General features: G+C 56.2%; 1 protein-coding gene across 4 annotated transcripts in view; it reads left to right on the top strand.

Moving 5' to 3' along the window:
- The window catches only part of BMP1 (bone morphogenetic protein 1), a 38,103-nt gene extending 24,580 nt beyond the window's left edge, over positions 1-13,523 (top strand). For 3 of the 4 annotated variants that reach the window (XM_019714355.3, XM_019714347.3, XM_019714369.3), the window contains 8 exons: positions 128-253; positions 993-1,153; positions 1,531-1,711; positions 5,624-5,749; positions 8,882-9,009; positions 9,395-9,608; positions 11,178-11,428; positions 12,806-13,523. In XM_019714355.3, the coding sequence (XP_019569914.2) occupies positions 128-253; positions 993-1,153; positions 1,531-1,711; positions 5,624-5,749; positions 8,882-9,009; positions 9,395-9,608; positions 11,178-11,428; positions 12,806-12,940 (1,322 nt within the window). In that variant the 3' untranslated portion in view covers positions 12,941-13,523. Of the gene's footprint in view, positions 1-127; positions 254-992; positions 1,154-1,530; positions 1,712-4,943; positions 5,750-8,881; positions 9,010-9,394; positions 9,609-11,177; positions 11,429-12,805 lie in introns of all 4 variants that reach the window. The other variant, XR_016019020.1, reaches the window with a different exon arrangement.
- Positions 13,524-15,047: the final 1,524 nt, after the last annotated feature.

Consider the following 15,047-nt stretch of genomic DNA (forward strand, 5'->3'; position numbering starts at 1 on the left):
GGAATGGGGCTAGGAGAGGTCACAGGAAGCCTGAGGGACCCTGAACTTGACTCTTAAGCAGAAAGCAAGAGAAGGAACCTGGGCCCTGGCCTGGGAGTCACTGACACCCTTTCCTTCCAACCTGCAGAGGTGGACGAGTGCTCTCGGCCGAATCGTGGGGGCTGTGAACAGCGGTGCCTTAACACCCTGGGCAGCTACAAGTGCAGCTGTGACCCTGGGTACGAGCTGGCCCCGGACAAGCGCCGCTGCGAGGGTGAGTATTCCCGGACTACCCCAGGACTCTGTTTCCTCCCTACCCCAAACCCTCCAGCCAGATCTCTCATGCCCTTCGACAGACCCCTTCTTGAAACGGCGAGGACTCCCTAGCACTTTCTTTACCACTTGTGGATAAGGAATACATTTCATATTTCCATCCCCCAGAATACACTGTCACCAAGGGTGATGTACTCTGGCATTTTTGTTTCTCTTTTCCATATTCTGTTTTTTGAATGCTGATATTGACCTACGGATTGATTTCATTACCCACCAGAAGGTCATGATCCACAATTTGGAAACCACTGTTTTCAGATAGGCACTGAGTTTCAGCCTCTCCCTATCGATGTTTCCAAGACGCTGGGGGCAGTACTTTGTGGTTCACCGACTCCAGCTCAGCCTGGTCTTAGTGAATGGCTTCTCTCTACTCACCTCCGAGCAGCCTCCCCTCCATGCCTTCCAGTCCGCATGGCCCACCGGCGCTGCCTTCCTCGAGCCCCTCCCTTCCTCTCCCTCCTCCCTCTCAACAGATGGCCTGGCCTGCATGAAATAGAAGTGGCCACACGCACTCACTCATCAACTCCTTGTGCTTTGAAGATATCCTGCCCCGTCCTTGCCACCTTCCCTCCAGAGAGACCAGACCCAAGCCCCCATCTCCTTAATGCACCCAGCCCACTTCTCCTGCCCTTCCCTAGAGCGGGGACTCTTGGAAGGTGATGCCACCTCCCTTGTGCCCCCAGCTGCCTGTGGTGGATTCCTCACCAAGCTCAATGGCTCCATCACCAGCCCGGGCTGGCCCAAGGAGTACCCCCCTAACAAAAACTGCATCTGGCAGTTGGTGGCCCCCACCCAGTACCGCATCTCACTGCAGTTCGACTTCTTCGAGACCGAGGGCAACGATGTAAGTGCCGCCCAGGGTTGAGGAGACGCAGGAAGGTCTGAGGCATGGGAGCCCAGCGCAATATCTGCTTCCTAGCCTCTGAAAGAAATACTCCAAGAATGTCGAGGGTTTCAGGGAAGCAGGGGAGCTCAGGGAAGAAGGCCTTGAAGCCCTGGGAGCACGTGGCATGTGGGAATGAAGGACCTGGTGTTGGGCTTGTGTGGGGAACACAAGAAGATCCATCAAATGGCAGCGGGGCCGCCCTCTTTTGAATTGTTAGATTCGATAAAGCAGGTAACTGAAGGTGAAAGGAGCCACAGCACAGGAAGCCTCCTGGGTGGGGGTGGTCAGGAGAGGCTTCCTGGAGGAGGTGGGCCTGGAGCTGCGCTGCCCTGCAGGTGTGCAAGTACGATTTTGTGGAGGTGCGCAGCGGACTCACAGCCGACTCCAAGCTGCACGGCAAGTTCTGTGGCTCCGAGAAGCCGGAGGTCATCACCTCCCAATATAACAACATGCGCGTGGAGTTCAAGTCCGACAACACTGTCTCCAAAAAGGGCTTCAAGGCCCACTTCTTCTCAGGTAACCTTGACTCCCCAGCTCCAATTCCACTCCCCTGCTTCCTGCTGCTGCATCCTGCTCTCCCCAGACCCCCTGCTGCCCGAAGCAAGGTCTGTCCACTGCTCCCCCACTAGCCCTCCACCACCAGGCCAGCCCCTCTGCCCTGAACCCTATTATTCCTGAGCCCTTAGGGCTCTCTGGCGGCTGGCCTGAGGCCAGGCAGGACGTAGGCAGGACGTGGGCAGGACCCAGACAAGCAGAAATGAAGGGAGAGGGAGGTCCAGGTGTCAGAAGCCTGAGAGAGGGCAGGCCCTGAGGCCAGAGGATAGGATGAAATGCAGAGAGCAGGAGGGTGTTTGCTTTGGACTCTGTGGGCCAGATCTCTAATCTGATCCTGCAGGTGCCAAATGGGTTCGTGGCCTGGAAGGAGCCTCCCTCCTTATGATACCAAAGCCTTCCTGCTCCCCCTCCACCCTCAGTGGGAGACTCAGGTCCAACCGGCATTGATTTTATTTTACTTTATTCTTCATTTAAGCAATGTTTTCATTCATTCATTTTATTATTATTATACTTACGTATTTATTGTTATTTAGTTTATTGAGAACTTCCCCACGTAAGGCTTGGGGTCGAGCCCCTTTGATGGCCCCATCTTCAGGTGGCATAAATGGTAGATCATAGCCACTCTGAGCTTGACTGCCAGAGGTCCCAGGAAACCTCTTGCTGCTTGATTAACCCCTCTGTCCTTGGCCTTGGGGCTAGGCTGGGAAGCAACTGGTGGTCTTGCAGAGGCTGTAGGATCCAGGACACAGGCAGTGCAGGGAAGGCGTTCCATGGAACTGAGTGTGGGGGAGCAGAAAGGCTTTGTGGGGAGCAGTCCAGGGGTCCTCACCCCCAGCACGCCTGGTGGGCTGGGCATGGGGTGGCAGGAAGGCAGGAAGCCCACGGCCCGTCCACGCTGCCTTCCTTTTCCCCTCCTTTGCCCAGGATCCTGCATCCTCCAGCCCCCTCTGTGGCCGCCCTACACCCCTGCTTGCCCTGCCTGGATGCCATGCACTGTCCCTGGGTACTGGTTCCCTGCTTGGCACTGCCAGCCACTCTGCTCTGCTTCAAGTGCCTGCAGTCCCTGCCCTCTGCTTTCCGAGATCCTCCCCTTGCAATGCAAACCCCTTTCTTCCCTGTGCTCACCTGGAACTCCTAGGAGGTGCTCACCAGAGGGCTGAGGGGACGTTAACACCTACTCATGTGGGCTTGGCCCCAGGGAAACCATTACCTGCTTACTCTCGTCTCTTTCTGCCCTTCTGTTGCTCCAGTCTTGGAGAGAGAGGGGGACTGACACCACGTCTGTCAGGCCTAGAGCCCAGGGCTCTCCATCCACGGTTACTGCCCTGCCCTGGCGTGGCACTGTGCCAACCCCACCCTCAGCCCTGCACAGAGACGCACACACACACGTGCATACCTGCGCACACACACGTACATTGCCCTGTCGCACAAGAAACCTGCAGAGGACCCTCACCAATGGGCATCAAGGTCCAGCCCTCAGGGCATGGGGCGTCTGACTCTGGCTCCCAGGAGGGGGCTCTTTGGACTTTTGGGACAACCAGCCAGGAGACTCTAAGCCAAGAAGGAGAAGAAAGAGCCTGAAGACCTTCAGTCTGACCCCAGCCACCTTCCGGGGCATTTGGCACTGGAGGGTGAGTGCCGTCTCCTTGTCTGGGCCCATGGCCATCCCACTCCCTGCTCCTGCCCCTCCTGCAACCTGCCCCCTGGTTCTGACGGGAGGCTGTCCATCCCCCACTGGGCCAGGGCCCCACCCCGGGACGCTAAAGTAGGCCTTCCCTAGGACTTATTTTTCTCTCATTCATTCATTGAGCCATTCACTTACCCATTCACTCATTCATTGGGCAAGTATTTTTTTATCCCTGCTATGCACCAGGCCCTGTACTAGGTATTTGGGGTGCAAATAAGAGGAAGGCATGGTCAAATATTTCAGGGAAATTTTTGCTTAGTCCATGAGCTCCCAGTGTAGTCACCAATAAGTTCCTCGGGGACACCCCAGGACCGTCATAGGATGCTCATCCCCCCCACCCCACCACACTTTCCTGCAGGGCTAGTTCAAAGGCAGCTTCCACAGACCCTCAATCAACGTCCCTGTGATGCTCAAACTGAAGAGCCCTACCGAGGGACTTGGGGACTCTACCTCTTGGCCCTGGGTTCCTGTTGGCCCCAAGAGGTCTGGCCCACCTGAGAATGGATTGGAGAAGTAGGGTGTTCTGGGGGCGAATGCTCTCCATCTCAGGCCCCTCTCCTGACGAAGACCAGTAACAGGGCTCCCCTTGTCAGAGGCCCACCTAGCTATTTGAATGCCAGCAGGCAGTTTTCTACCTCACAGTTCATCTCTGGCATTCTGGGTGTCCATTCGATCCACACACCTTCCCTGAATGCTTGCCCCTGTGCCAGGCACGTGGTCCCCAGAATGGCCACAGACAGACTGGTGAACATGTGGGTGTGACATGCACATGCCTCTGTGACCCTGTGTTTGTCTGTGTCACTGCACATGTTTGTGTGTTCACAGGAGAGTGCATGTGTGTGTCCCCCGGACATGAGCAGCAGTAGGTATGAGCATGCTGGAGTGTGTATCTGTTGTGTGCACGTGCACACAGATGGGTGGATGGCTGATAATGTGTGTGTGCGTGTGTGCTATGTGCCTGCTCATGTATCTGTGTGTGAAGGGATGTGGGTCTGTGTGAGTCTGTGGGTCAGTGTGAACCTTTGGGTCAGTGTCTGTGCTGCCATGTTCAGACAACAGGACCTCCATGAGAGGATCCTGTGTCTGTGGGTGTGTGTGTGTGTGTGTGTGTGTGTCTAACACACTCTGTAGCTGCAGCAGCCAGAAGGAGAGAGCAGAACTCTCCCTCAGGTCCATCCTTTCTGTGGACTGCTCCCCTCTGCGGGAGACTGTTTTTCTTCCCCCAGTGCGCGGATCTTGTGCCCATCCCTGCAGGCCTTCTCCCCGCCACCAGCTTTCTCCCCATCCATCCATCCCCTGTTGCTGTGCTCCTACCACCGGCTACCCCTCTGTGACCTGGCTGCGCCAGACATGGCCATCCTGCATGTGTGTCCCTGCTGCCTTCCCGCCCTGCCCTGTGGCTCTGCCTCCCAGGCCCCGGGTCTGGTTTTCACTGCTCTCCCTGTCTGGTCCCTGCCCTCCACCCCCACCCCTTGGTCCCTTTTCTCCTTCTCTCTCTCGTTTCAGAAAAGAGGCCAGCTCTGCAGCCCCCTCGGGGACGACCCCACCAGCTCAAATTCCGAGTACAGAAAAGAAACCGGACCCCCCAGTGAGGCCTGCCAGGTCTCCCGGACCCTTTGTTACTCAGGAACCTCACCTTGGACGGAATGGGATGGGGGCTTCAGTGCCGCCCACCCACACCTCCGCTCTGCCATTCCGGCCTGCCTCCCTCTGGCCGGACAGAACTGGTGCTCTCCTCCTCCCTCCTGTCCCCCTCACAGGGGACAGGGGAACTTCCCTACCCCCACCCCCTCCCATTTTGATGGTGTCTGTGACATTTCCTGTTGTGAAGTAAAAGAGGGACCCCTGCGTCCTGCTCCTTTCTCTTGCAGTCTGCTTGTCCGTGTGTCTGTTTTTCCACTTGTCCGTCTGTCCAGTAAGCAGGTAATGGTAGAGGGTTCCCACACTGGTCAGTTGCAGACCTGGACCTCCCTCCACCCCACTTTTACTTTTTCTCCCCACAGCTGGGCCCCTTTAGGCTGGCTACGCTTGGCGCAGGGCCGGACCCCACATCACCTTGGCCTCTCGCTCCCCACCCAGCTCCCGGGGGGAGGAAGCCCAGCCAGGCCTCCCACTTCCCCTGGGGTGACTGCCCGGACTTCAGCCCTGCACAGACCTGGGGTCTGCCCTTGTTTGCTCCCCTGCAGACAAGGACGAGTGCTCCAAGGATAACGGCGGCTGCCAGCAAGACTGTGTCAACACCTTCGGCAGCTACGAGTGTCAGTGTCGCAGTGGCTTTGTACTCCATGACAACAAACATGACTGCAAGGAAGGTAAGTGATGCTAGTTTTGGGCCCCAGAGCCTGCCGGGCACCTTGTCTTGCCTGTAGCATATGGACCTGAAGGGCCAGAGGCTGGGGAATGGGAGGTCAGCAGTGCCACCGCCGTCAGGCTCAGTTTAGACTCCAGGAGCTGAGTGACCTCTAAGGTCACCTCATTTCACCTCCTATCTGGTGCATAGATCCTCCCGGTCCAAGCAATATCCAAGCCACATTTACTTCCCGTTTCTTTGTGCATGTCAGGAGAGGAGGGAATCACCGCTGTGTCCAGGCTCCATTTTAAAGCTGTTCTGGTGGTTAGTACGTCGTCAAACCCATGTCTAAGTTCTTCTCTTTGAAACAACCTCCCTCTGGCTGACAGGTGAGATAGGACAGCAGTTAAGATCATACACTCTGGAGCCAGGCTGCCTGGCCCAGCTCTGCCACTTAGCCAGCTGTGCGCCCTTGAGCAACTGACTTCTCTCTGCACCTCAGTTTCCTCCTGTGTGACAGGTAGATGGTAATAGCACCCACGTTGCAGGGGCATGGGGCTGTGAAAGGCTCCGAGCAGTGCCTGGCTTATCATAGGCACAATCATGCGTGTCACCATTATTGCTCACACTGCTGACCCGGGGACACTCAAAGCTGGGCTGCTGCCTCCCAGACACTGAAACCCTGCAGATATCTGAAAACAGCCCTCGTGTTATCCCCGGTATAATCTGGCACAATAGAACACTGCTCTGTTCCGAGGCATTAATTCCATGGTGGCCCTGCCTGCTGGGAACATAGAATCCCCCCAGCATAACACAGACTTGCCACTGAGTCTCTCTGTGACTTTGGGTGAGTCACTTCACTTCTTTGAGATTCAGTTTCCTCACCCATGAGATGATTTAAAAAAAAAAAATGGTACCTACTTCTCAGGATACTAAGCTACACACATCTTGCCTTGAGCACTTAACACAGTGGCTCGTACTTGCCTCTTCTCACCATTATTAGGTGGCCAACCAAGGTATAAACAAACTATTGGCCAGAATACACAGAATTGAAGCCCTTGGCAGTGACCCAGTGGACACTCAGGGGCTTCCAACACGGTCACTTCAAGCTCCCCAAATACAGAGTGCCTGGCTCATGGAGCCCCCACATCTTTTAGCTAGAGGGGTCCTTATTCTGATGTTGTCTAAACTGCATTTTATCTTTGTACCCTCTATGAAAAGGGGGGTTTCGCTAAAGAACCCTCAATGTCAACATCAACCAGATAGCAGGACAGGATTTAAGCTTCTTGGGAAGATGGCTTTTAGAAACACTCATGGTTCTTTACTCAAGGGATAAGCTAATTACAAATCAGTCAGTATTTCTTGAAGCCCTGCTTAGGTGCAGTGCTGAGCAAGGTTCTGTAGGAGATTCAAGAAAGGAGCCCCTCCCGCCCCCGCTCCCACGGAGATTGCTGTCTAGCTTGGGAGAGAAGTGGGTGTGCAAGGAAAAGCTAGAGGGCATGGGAGACCAGGGTAGGAACGGGGGAAGGCAGTGTGTGTGGACATGGGAAACCGAAGAAGGATATGAAACAGCTCCTAATTCAAACAGGAGGGCCAGGAGCTCTACCTGCCTCCACCGGGGCCACTGGGCAGGCTTTGAGGGTTCCAGTCTTCTGTGGGTCCTCTTGGCTGTGCACTCATCCTGTGAGCCTCTGATTGTGGGCACAGCTGTACGGCCTGCACCCCACCTGTTCCTTCCTCCTCCCCAGCCCAGCAGTGCACTGCCTGCCCACTTTTCCCAGAGGGACTTATCAGAATGGATAATAATGAATAATGAGCCCTGGTTTTAAACTTCTTTGTGAGGCCACACTTTTCAGAGGCAGAAGGCAGATGGTAGTGGGTCGAGGGGCCATAAGTACTGAGGATGTGGTGATAGCAAGTTTTCTTGAAGGCCGGCCGAGGAGAAAAGCAGAGAGGCTGGGTGGCAGCTGGAGGGGAATAGAGGGCCGTGGGAGAGCTGGTTTAGGACGGTCACAGCTCAGGAAGGCTCATAGGCTGGCAGAGCTGGCAGAGAGAGTGGGCAATTTGTGGGATGATGGTCCCTACATGGTGGGTAGCAATGAGCTCACAGAAGCAGACTCCATTCCTGCCAGACAGGAGGGACACCTCTGAGTAGAAAAGGAGGGAAGGTGGAAGGAGGGAAGGTGAGTTGGCAGGTAGGGTTGGGAAGTTGAAGCCCTTTCACATGTGAGGCCCTGATTTTCTCAGGGAGGCAAGGAGGTGAGGTTGTCTGCTGGTAGGAAACGGCTGGAGGTTTGGAGCCGTTGCTGAGGAGGTGAGAGATGGAGCTGACCAAGGACAAATCCAAGAGTATCAAGTGGTTTGGGGCCCACCGCAGTTGGTGACTACAGATGGGGCTTTCCAAGATGGCGCAGTAGAAGGACAGCATGTTGACGAGCAGCTGGGCTGGTTGGCCACCTAGTCCAGCTGGATAGGGAAGCAAGTTAAGTCAACCAAGGAGGGAATATTGGGAGAAACTGCAAGGATCAGGGTCGTGGAGGTCTCTAAAGTTGAAGAAGTGTTGACGGGAAAGTGAGGGCCTGAGCAGCCAGAAGTATAGCAGGTGTCCACAGAGAGGGTGATGCGTTGGTGATGGTGAAGCCTGGAGTGAGGTCATGAGCAGACGTGCTCAAGAGGAGGGAGATAAGAACCAGTAGAGTTGAGGGCAGGCACAGAGAGGCCAATGTGATGGGTGAACCATATGTGTGTTTGTTGACGTCACCGATGATGGCAACAGGGGTGGGGTAGAGATAACTGAGTCAGGTGCCAAAGTCTTCTGTGAATGTGGAGGCATGGCAGGAGGTCAGAGGATGACAACATCGTGGAGGGCGGAGGGGGCGTGGTCAAATCGCCTCAAAGGTCCAGGGGTCTACATAGGGGCACTTGTGAGGGTAGCTTCCAGGTGGGGCCTCGCTTGGAACCAGATAGCTCAATTTCCCCGGGGGTGAGTAACTGAATGGAAGGCAGTGATATAAGTTCAGTCAGTTTTTACGTGGGGACAAGAGAAAGAAGGAGGGAGGTGGGCAGGAAGGAGGGATTTTCTTCCTTTCTGCATTGAGGGCGTGGACACATTGGGGTCCCTGCTGATCCCCTTCTTCTCGTTCACCTCCCACAGCTGGCTGTGACCACAAGGTAACATCCACCAGTGGCACCATCACCAGCCCCAACTGGCCTGACAAGTACCCCAGCAAAAAGGAATGTACCTGGGCTGTCTTGAGTACCCCTGGGCACCGGGTTAAGCTGGTAAGGTGCCTACTCCCCAGCCTATATGGGCACCCTGCTCCCGCATGCCATGCAGCCATCACCTATTTCCTGTCAGTTCCAAAGTCCTGGGTCACTCAGAGGCACTGCCCCGAGCAGCGCAGGGTGTAGGCTGATGCCTGGCTCAGCCCATAGGACGGCCATCCTGTGACAACCCCAGTCTGGTTTGACAGTGGCCCTTCCCCAGTGTACATTGGGGATGTCCCTGCCACCACCCCATTCCTGGGCACTCCCTCACGGCCACCCACCAGCAAGTGTCTACTCTCCCCAGTGTCTGCAAGCTTCAGTTGGAAGGCCTGGGATTGGGGCCACCTGTTCCCCACCCCACACACATTCCTAACTTTCTCTCCTCCCCCGTGCCCCCCAGACTTTCTTGGAGATGGACATCGAGTCCCAGCCTGAGTGCGCCTATGACCACCTGGAGGTGTACGATGGGCGTGATGCTAAGGCCCCCATCCTGGGCCGCTTCTGTGGGAGCAAGAAGCCAGAGCCAGTCGTGGCCACAGGCAGCCGCATGTTCCTACGTTTCTACTCTGACAACTCGGTCCAGAGGAAGGGCTTCCAGGCGTCCCACTCCACAGGTGAGGCCACCTCTGGCCCAGGTGCTGGGCAAACAGGCCCTCATGCTAGGATTTGTTCTGGAGGCATCTGCTGATCCTGGTCTCAAAGGCAGACCCGGCTCGATGGGGGCTTATAAAGAGCTTGCGAAGGCTCAGACCAACCACACCTGTGGCCTGGCTGGAGAGACAGTGTGTGCTGAGGGCCAGGCGGAGGAACAGAGAGGGAGTCTCGTGGTCGACGGTGGGGAGATCTTGATTAGGGGCTATGAAGGTGGTCCTTCAGAGGACAGTGACGACAAGGGATAGGGAACCCAGGCATGGGGAGGGAATCCCGAGTCCCCAGTGCTAGGATACTTGCAGCCGTCAACCCCCATCCTAACTCCCCAAATTCACTCATTCATTCAATCTATACATATTTACTAACATGTAACATGTATGAGGCAGCATTCTAAGTGCGGGTCACAAAATGAACAAAGCAGATGAACATCTGAGTTCTTGAGGGCCTTACTTTGCATTCATTTGTGCGTTTATTTAACAACCGTTTACTGAGCTCTGGCCCTATGCATGAAGGCTCTCCGGGCACAGGGCTGTGCGTCAGGCCTGAGCCCTTCATCCTGCCCACGCAGGAGTGAGACAGAATGTACACAGATAATTACAGCAGGAGACAAATGTGATAAGGGCCTGGTTCTGGGTATGACTGGTGGGGTCATTCCAGCAGGGGGAGGAGCCCAAGGACAGCCACAGCCCTGGGACAGCTCTGAGTGTATACAGGTGACCCCAAATCACTTGGTTTGGCCTGAGCAATGTGTACATGAGGGCAACAGTGAAGGAGAAACGTGCAATTGCAGAGAAAGGCTGGAGGCGAGTCTTGGGAGGCCTGGAATGTCAGACCAAGGGTGTCAGATGGGGGCTTCTCGTGGGTCTCCAGCCACCTGCTAGGGAGTCCCCTGAACTAATGGGTCCACAAACTCCCTTCCCTACTTTCGACTCAGTCCCTGCCCCACGCCCTGCCCCCCACCCCCACCCATCCAGGGAGGTGTGAGTACCAGGTGTCCTAGAGGCTGGAGGGCATTGGGATGAGGGCATCGCTGCATGCTTGCTTTTCCCCTCCCAGCTTAGGGTCACAGACTGGAGGCCCGGAACTCCATCTGGCCCTCATACCTGCTTTGTTTGGCCCACAATGTGTTTTTTAAAAATGTGAGCCAACATTTAAAAATCAGGAATTTCCGCATAAATCTAGAGCTACAGCCTCTCAAGAATGGAAGCTCTGGCAGCCTAGGGCCCACATTTTTCCATGACAGCCATCAGCTGGAGCAAATTAGCAGTGTCTTCTTTTGACAAGCATGCCCTCCCCAGTGCCTCCGCCCTGAGCTGCCCCCGCCTTATGCATCCCAAGCCTTCGTGGGCCTCTATCCAGAGGCAGAGCAGCAGAGCATGCCTTCGAGGCCAAATCCTTGGCTGGCTCCAGACCCAGCCCCCACTAGCCACATGGCCCCTTCCGGGGCCTCCAGCCAGTAGGGCCAGCATGGTGAGGTGCAACGCCTGCTCACGGCCCCCCTCAGGAAGTGATAGCCCATCTTGTCTCTGCAGAGTGTGGAGGCCAGGTGCGTGCTGAGGTGAAGTCCAAGGATCTTTACTCCCACGCCCAGTTTGGCGACAACAACTACCCTGGGGGGGTGGACTGCGAGTGGGTCATCGTGGCAGAGGAAGGCTACGGCGTGGAGCTCGTCTTCCAGACCTTTGAGGTGGAAGAGGAGACCGATTGCGGTTATGACTACATGGAACTCTTCGATGGCTATGACAGCACAGCCCCCAGACTGGGGCGCTACTGCGGCTCAGGGGTGAGGCTCCCCAGGACCCCTAATCCAGAGACTCAGTGCCAACCCAGCCCCTCTGCAGGCATGGGGTGCTGGCATGGGTGGCAGCACATGCCTGGCCCTTAGCTGGAGCTGGGGTACCCAGCCTGCTGGGTGGCTGCTCACAGAGGTCTGCCATGCCCTGGGCCGTCCCCACCCAGGAAACCTAGTCCTTTAGGGGCGACGCAGAGGTTCCTGCAACCTCTGAGGTAGGCCCTGCTCTGACCCAAGCACAGCACCAGTTAGGTCGGGCATCCATATGTACTCACAACCTCATGTACACACCCAGACGTGTCATCTCCCTTGTCTCAGCCTCACAGCCCTGCGCTAAGCAGCCTGGGTACCCCAGGAACGGTGAAACTCTCTGGAGTTGCAGCTATCTGCTGGACCCAGCATGTGGCAAATCTCCCTTTAGGAGCAGAGCTTCAGCCTCTGTTGAATGGCAAGGGCTGGGCAGGGTGAAAGGTGGGAAACAGAGCACACAGCCCCCTTGCCTGCCTGACTCAGTGGCTCTGGAGTCCCCTGGCTAGCAAGCTGGCACCCCCTCCCCACTTTGCCCTTTGTAACTCCCTTGATCTGGCACATGTGGGGTGTCCCAGGTGGCTTCTTCCATAGGCTTCCATCAGGAGACAACAGTAGGGGACCTGGGGAAGGAACCCAGTCCTGTCAAGGCTTCCTGGTATGGTTGCTGGAAATGTCCCCAAGGTTTTCAAAAATGATCCTCTCTATGCCTTAAAGGCCAGGGTATCTGTGTGCTGATGCTCTGTGGAAGCTGTCACTCGGAAGGCCTGCTCACAGAGGTGACGACAAGCTTGCAGAGGCCTGGAAAGGGGCATCCCCTGGAGCTGACGATGGCCAGAACTGGGGGGAGGGTGGAAGGGAGGATGGCCAAGTCCAGGTCTGGGGCACCCAGCCGTCCCATCTTTCAGAGATGGCTGGCTGTGATAGCAAGAAGGCAGACATTCAGAGAACCTGCTCCCTTTGCAGGACCCTTCACAACCGTCCTCATGTGCCCCTCCTCCAGCCCTTCTAGGCTTGGAGAGCAGATAGTGTTTGGTTCTATTTGCCTTCGAGGAAAGTGAAGCCCCCAAGAGGCAGTGCCTTGCCTAAACTTCACAACCAACTTAGTAGCAGAGCCGAGTCTGACTCTGGACTTAAGACAAGCTCCTCTGCCTCCTGCTTTCTGCCCTCCAGGTGTCCTATTAAACTCCCCCTGAAAGAGTCTTCCTCCTGCGTCCAGGAGTTGAGGGATCTGGTGAACATCAAAGCCTCCCACCTTCCTTAGAGCAGGGGACCTTGGGGATGAAACACAGCAGCCCATGCCCTGTCCTCAGCCTCATGCCCATCCCTTTCCTCTGTCAGCCTCCGGAGGAGGTGTACTCGGCAGGAGACTCTGTGTTGGTGAGATTCCATTCTGATGACACCATCACCAAAAAAGGCTTCCACCTACGCTACACCAGCACCAAGTTTCAGGACACTCTACACAGCCGGAAGTGACCACTGCCCTCACATGTCAGTGGGGACGTGAGGCCTGCTGTCCTTGGTCACTTGGACTGGACAGTGGGGGCGAGCAGAAGGTGGGCACCCCATCCCTGCCACCGGGACCTGCAGGGCCGATGGTCCAGGTGAGGCTGTCCTCAGGAGGTGGGACTTGGACTACTTCATGAGCCACTTCCCCAGTTCCCTTCCTCCCTTGCCCCCAGCAGAGCAAGGGACCAGGGCCAGGGAGCCAGAGCTTTCACTGAGACACTTGAAGTGGCCATTCCTCTGTGGGGGCCGGCCGGTGGGGAGGGTCTGTCAGCGGGACCCACCCGCCTTCCCTATCCTTCTCCGTGTGCTGGATTGTGTATAGCCAGTGTGTATCTTCATTGTAATATACATGCCCCAGCCTCATTTGGTTTTACTTTAAGCCCCCACTTCCGCTATTTCCTGGGGCATGAGTTTCTGTACGGGTCCCACAGGAGCCACAGTGGGGAGATGAAGGGGAGGGGTGGGGAACAAGACAGGGCTTCTCTCAGGCCCAGTGGCTGGTCAGCCACACCGGGGCATCCCAGCCAATAAACCGAAAGTATTACAGCCAGTATCCTGTGCCAGATGCTGTCTGGGACACGGTGGGAGGGGGCAGGGGCTTCTCGTTCCAGATGTGCAGGCTTGCTGTGTCTGGAGTGGCCCGCAGCCAGGACACCTGGCCTCACTGGCTGCCCTTCCTCCCTTCTATTTCAGGACACCTTCGGGTGTGATTTCACACTTGGGCACACGCAAACATAGCCGCCTCGCACACTTCAGCCTGCGGACGCACTGCATACACACACTTCACATAGCCCTCCCACACAACGGGAGGGGTGGAACATTCTGTAAAGGGCCATTTGGTGGGGAGGAAGGAGGTCTATAAAAGGATAGGCGTGTGTTGTCCATCTGGGTTTTCTGTCTCTGTCTGGGGGAGGGGTGGGTGGTCTGCGAGGGTGTCCAGCTAGGAGAGCTCACCAGGAGCCAGAAAACTGGCATCAGCCAGAGCTGGCCCCAGGGCCTACCTTCCTGAATGTCAGACATCGAGTGCTGGCCCCCATGAGTCCTTCTCTCAGGGAGACAAGAGCCAGACGCTGAGCAAACATTCCAGCTCTTGCCCGCTCTCCCAAGGCAACCCAAGCCTGTGTCTTGTCTGCTTTCCTCCTTCCTGCCATTGCCTCCTCCCTCCCAGCCAGCAGGGAGGCTCCGACCTGTCTCCCCCTAGATGCCAGGAAGGGAGAAACCACATCCCTGCTCCTTTCCTTCAAAGGAGCCTCTCTCTCCCTTTTCTCTACATAGATCTCACAGGGAAAGAAAGTCAAGAGAGGACCCAGGTTCTTACACCTGTGCTGGCCACGCCCAGAGTCCCAAGAGACCTGGCAGCCTGCTCCAAGCCCCCAGGCTCCCCGAGAGCCTTCAGTGGGACTTCTACTATAGCAGGGGCAGGTATTGTGCCAGATGTTGTCGGGACTATGTGGGGGGACCCACATCCAGAGAGCTCTATGGCATGGTGCACCCCATATTAACCCTTTAAGCAGAAAACAGTAGTGGAAACCAAACACGTTGCTGATGTCTATGCAGAACCCTCTCCTTCCAGGAAGCCAACCTGCTTCCACGGTCAGGCTGCAGCCCTGTCTTCTGGTCCTGATGGCAGTTGAGGCCATGAAGCCCTGCGAAGAAGTAAGCGATGGCCAGAGGGGTTTCTCCTTAAGGCTCCAGTGAGGTCACAAGCTGTGATGTCACAGCCTCCCCTCCATGCCTCCATCCCCTCTGATCAGGGTACTCAGGACAGCCTGGAGGGCCATGAGCAGAATGGCAAGGCTCTCAAACCATTGGAGACGCCTGGGCATCTCACCTAGACACTTTGCCAACCAACTTGGCATCAGCTCCTCCACTATCAGACTTGTAGTCAGCGGTCACAGCTCTCTGCACCGGCCCTCCAGGTTCCTCTGAAGCTCAGAGGACCACACTCCCAGTTCACAAGCCACATGTCCAGGAGGAGCCAGGATTAACCCAATCCAGAGTGCGGGGCTTAAGCCCACAGAACGTACCCATCCTCCACCCCAAACAGGGCCCCTATGAACAAACACCACAGCCG

The sequence above is a fragment of the Rhinolophus sinicus genome, chromosome 15 (assembly GCF_057876585.1).
Source record: "Rhinolophus sinicus isolate RSI-liver-muscle chromosome 15, RSI-T2T, whole genome shotgun sequence".
NCBI lineage: Eukaryota > Metazoa > Chordata > Mammalia > Chiroptera > Rhinolophidae > Rhinolophus > Rhinolophus sinicus.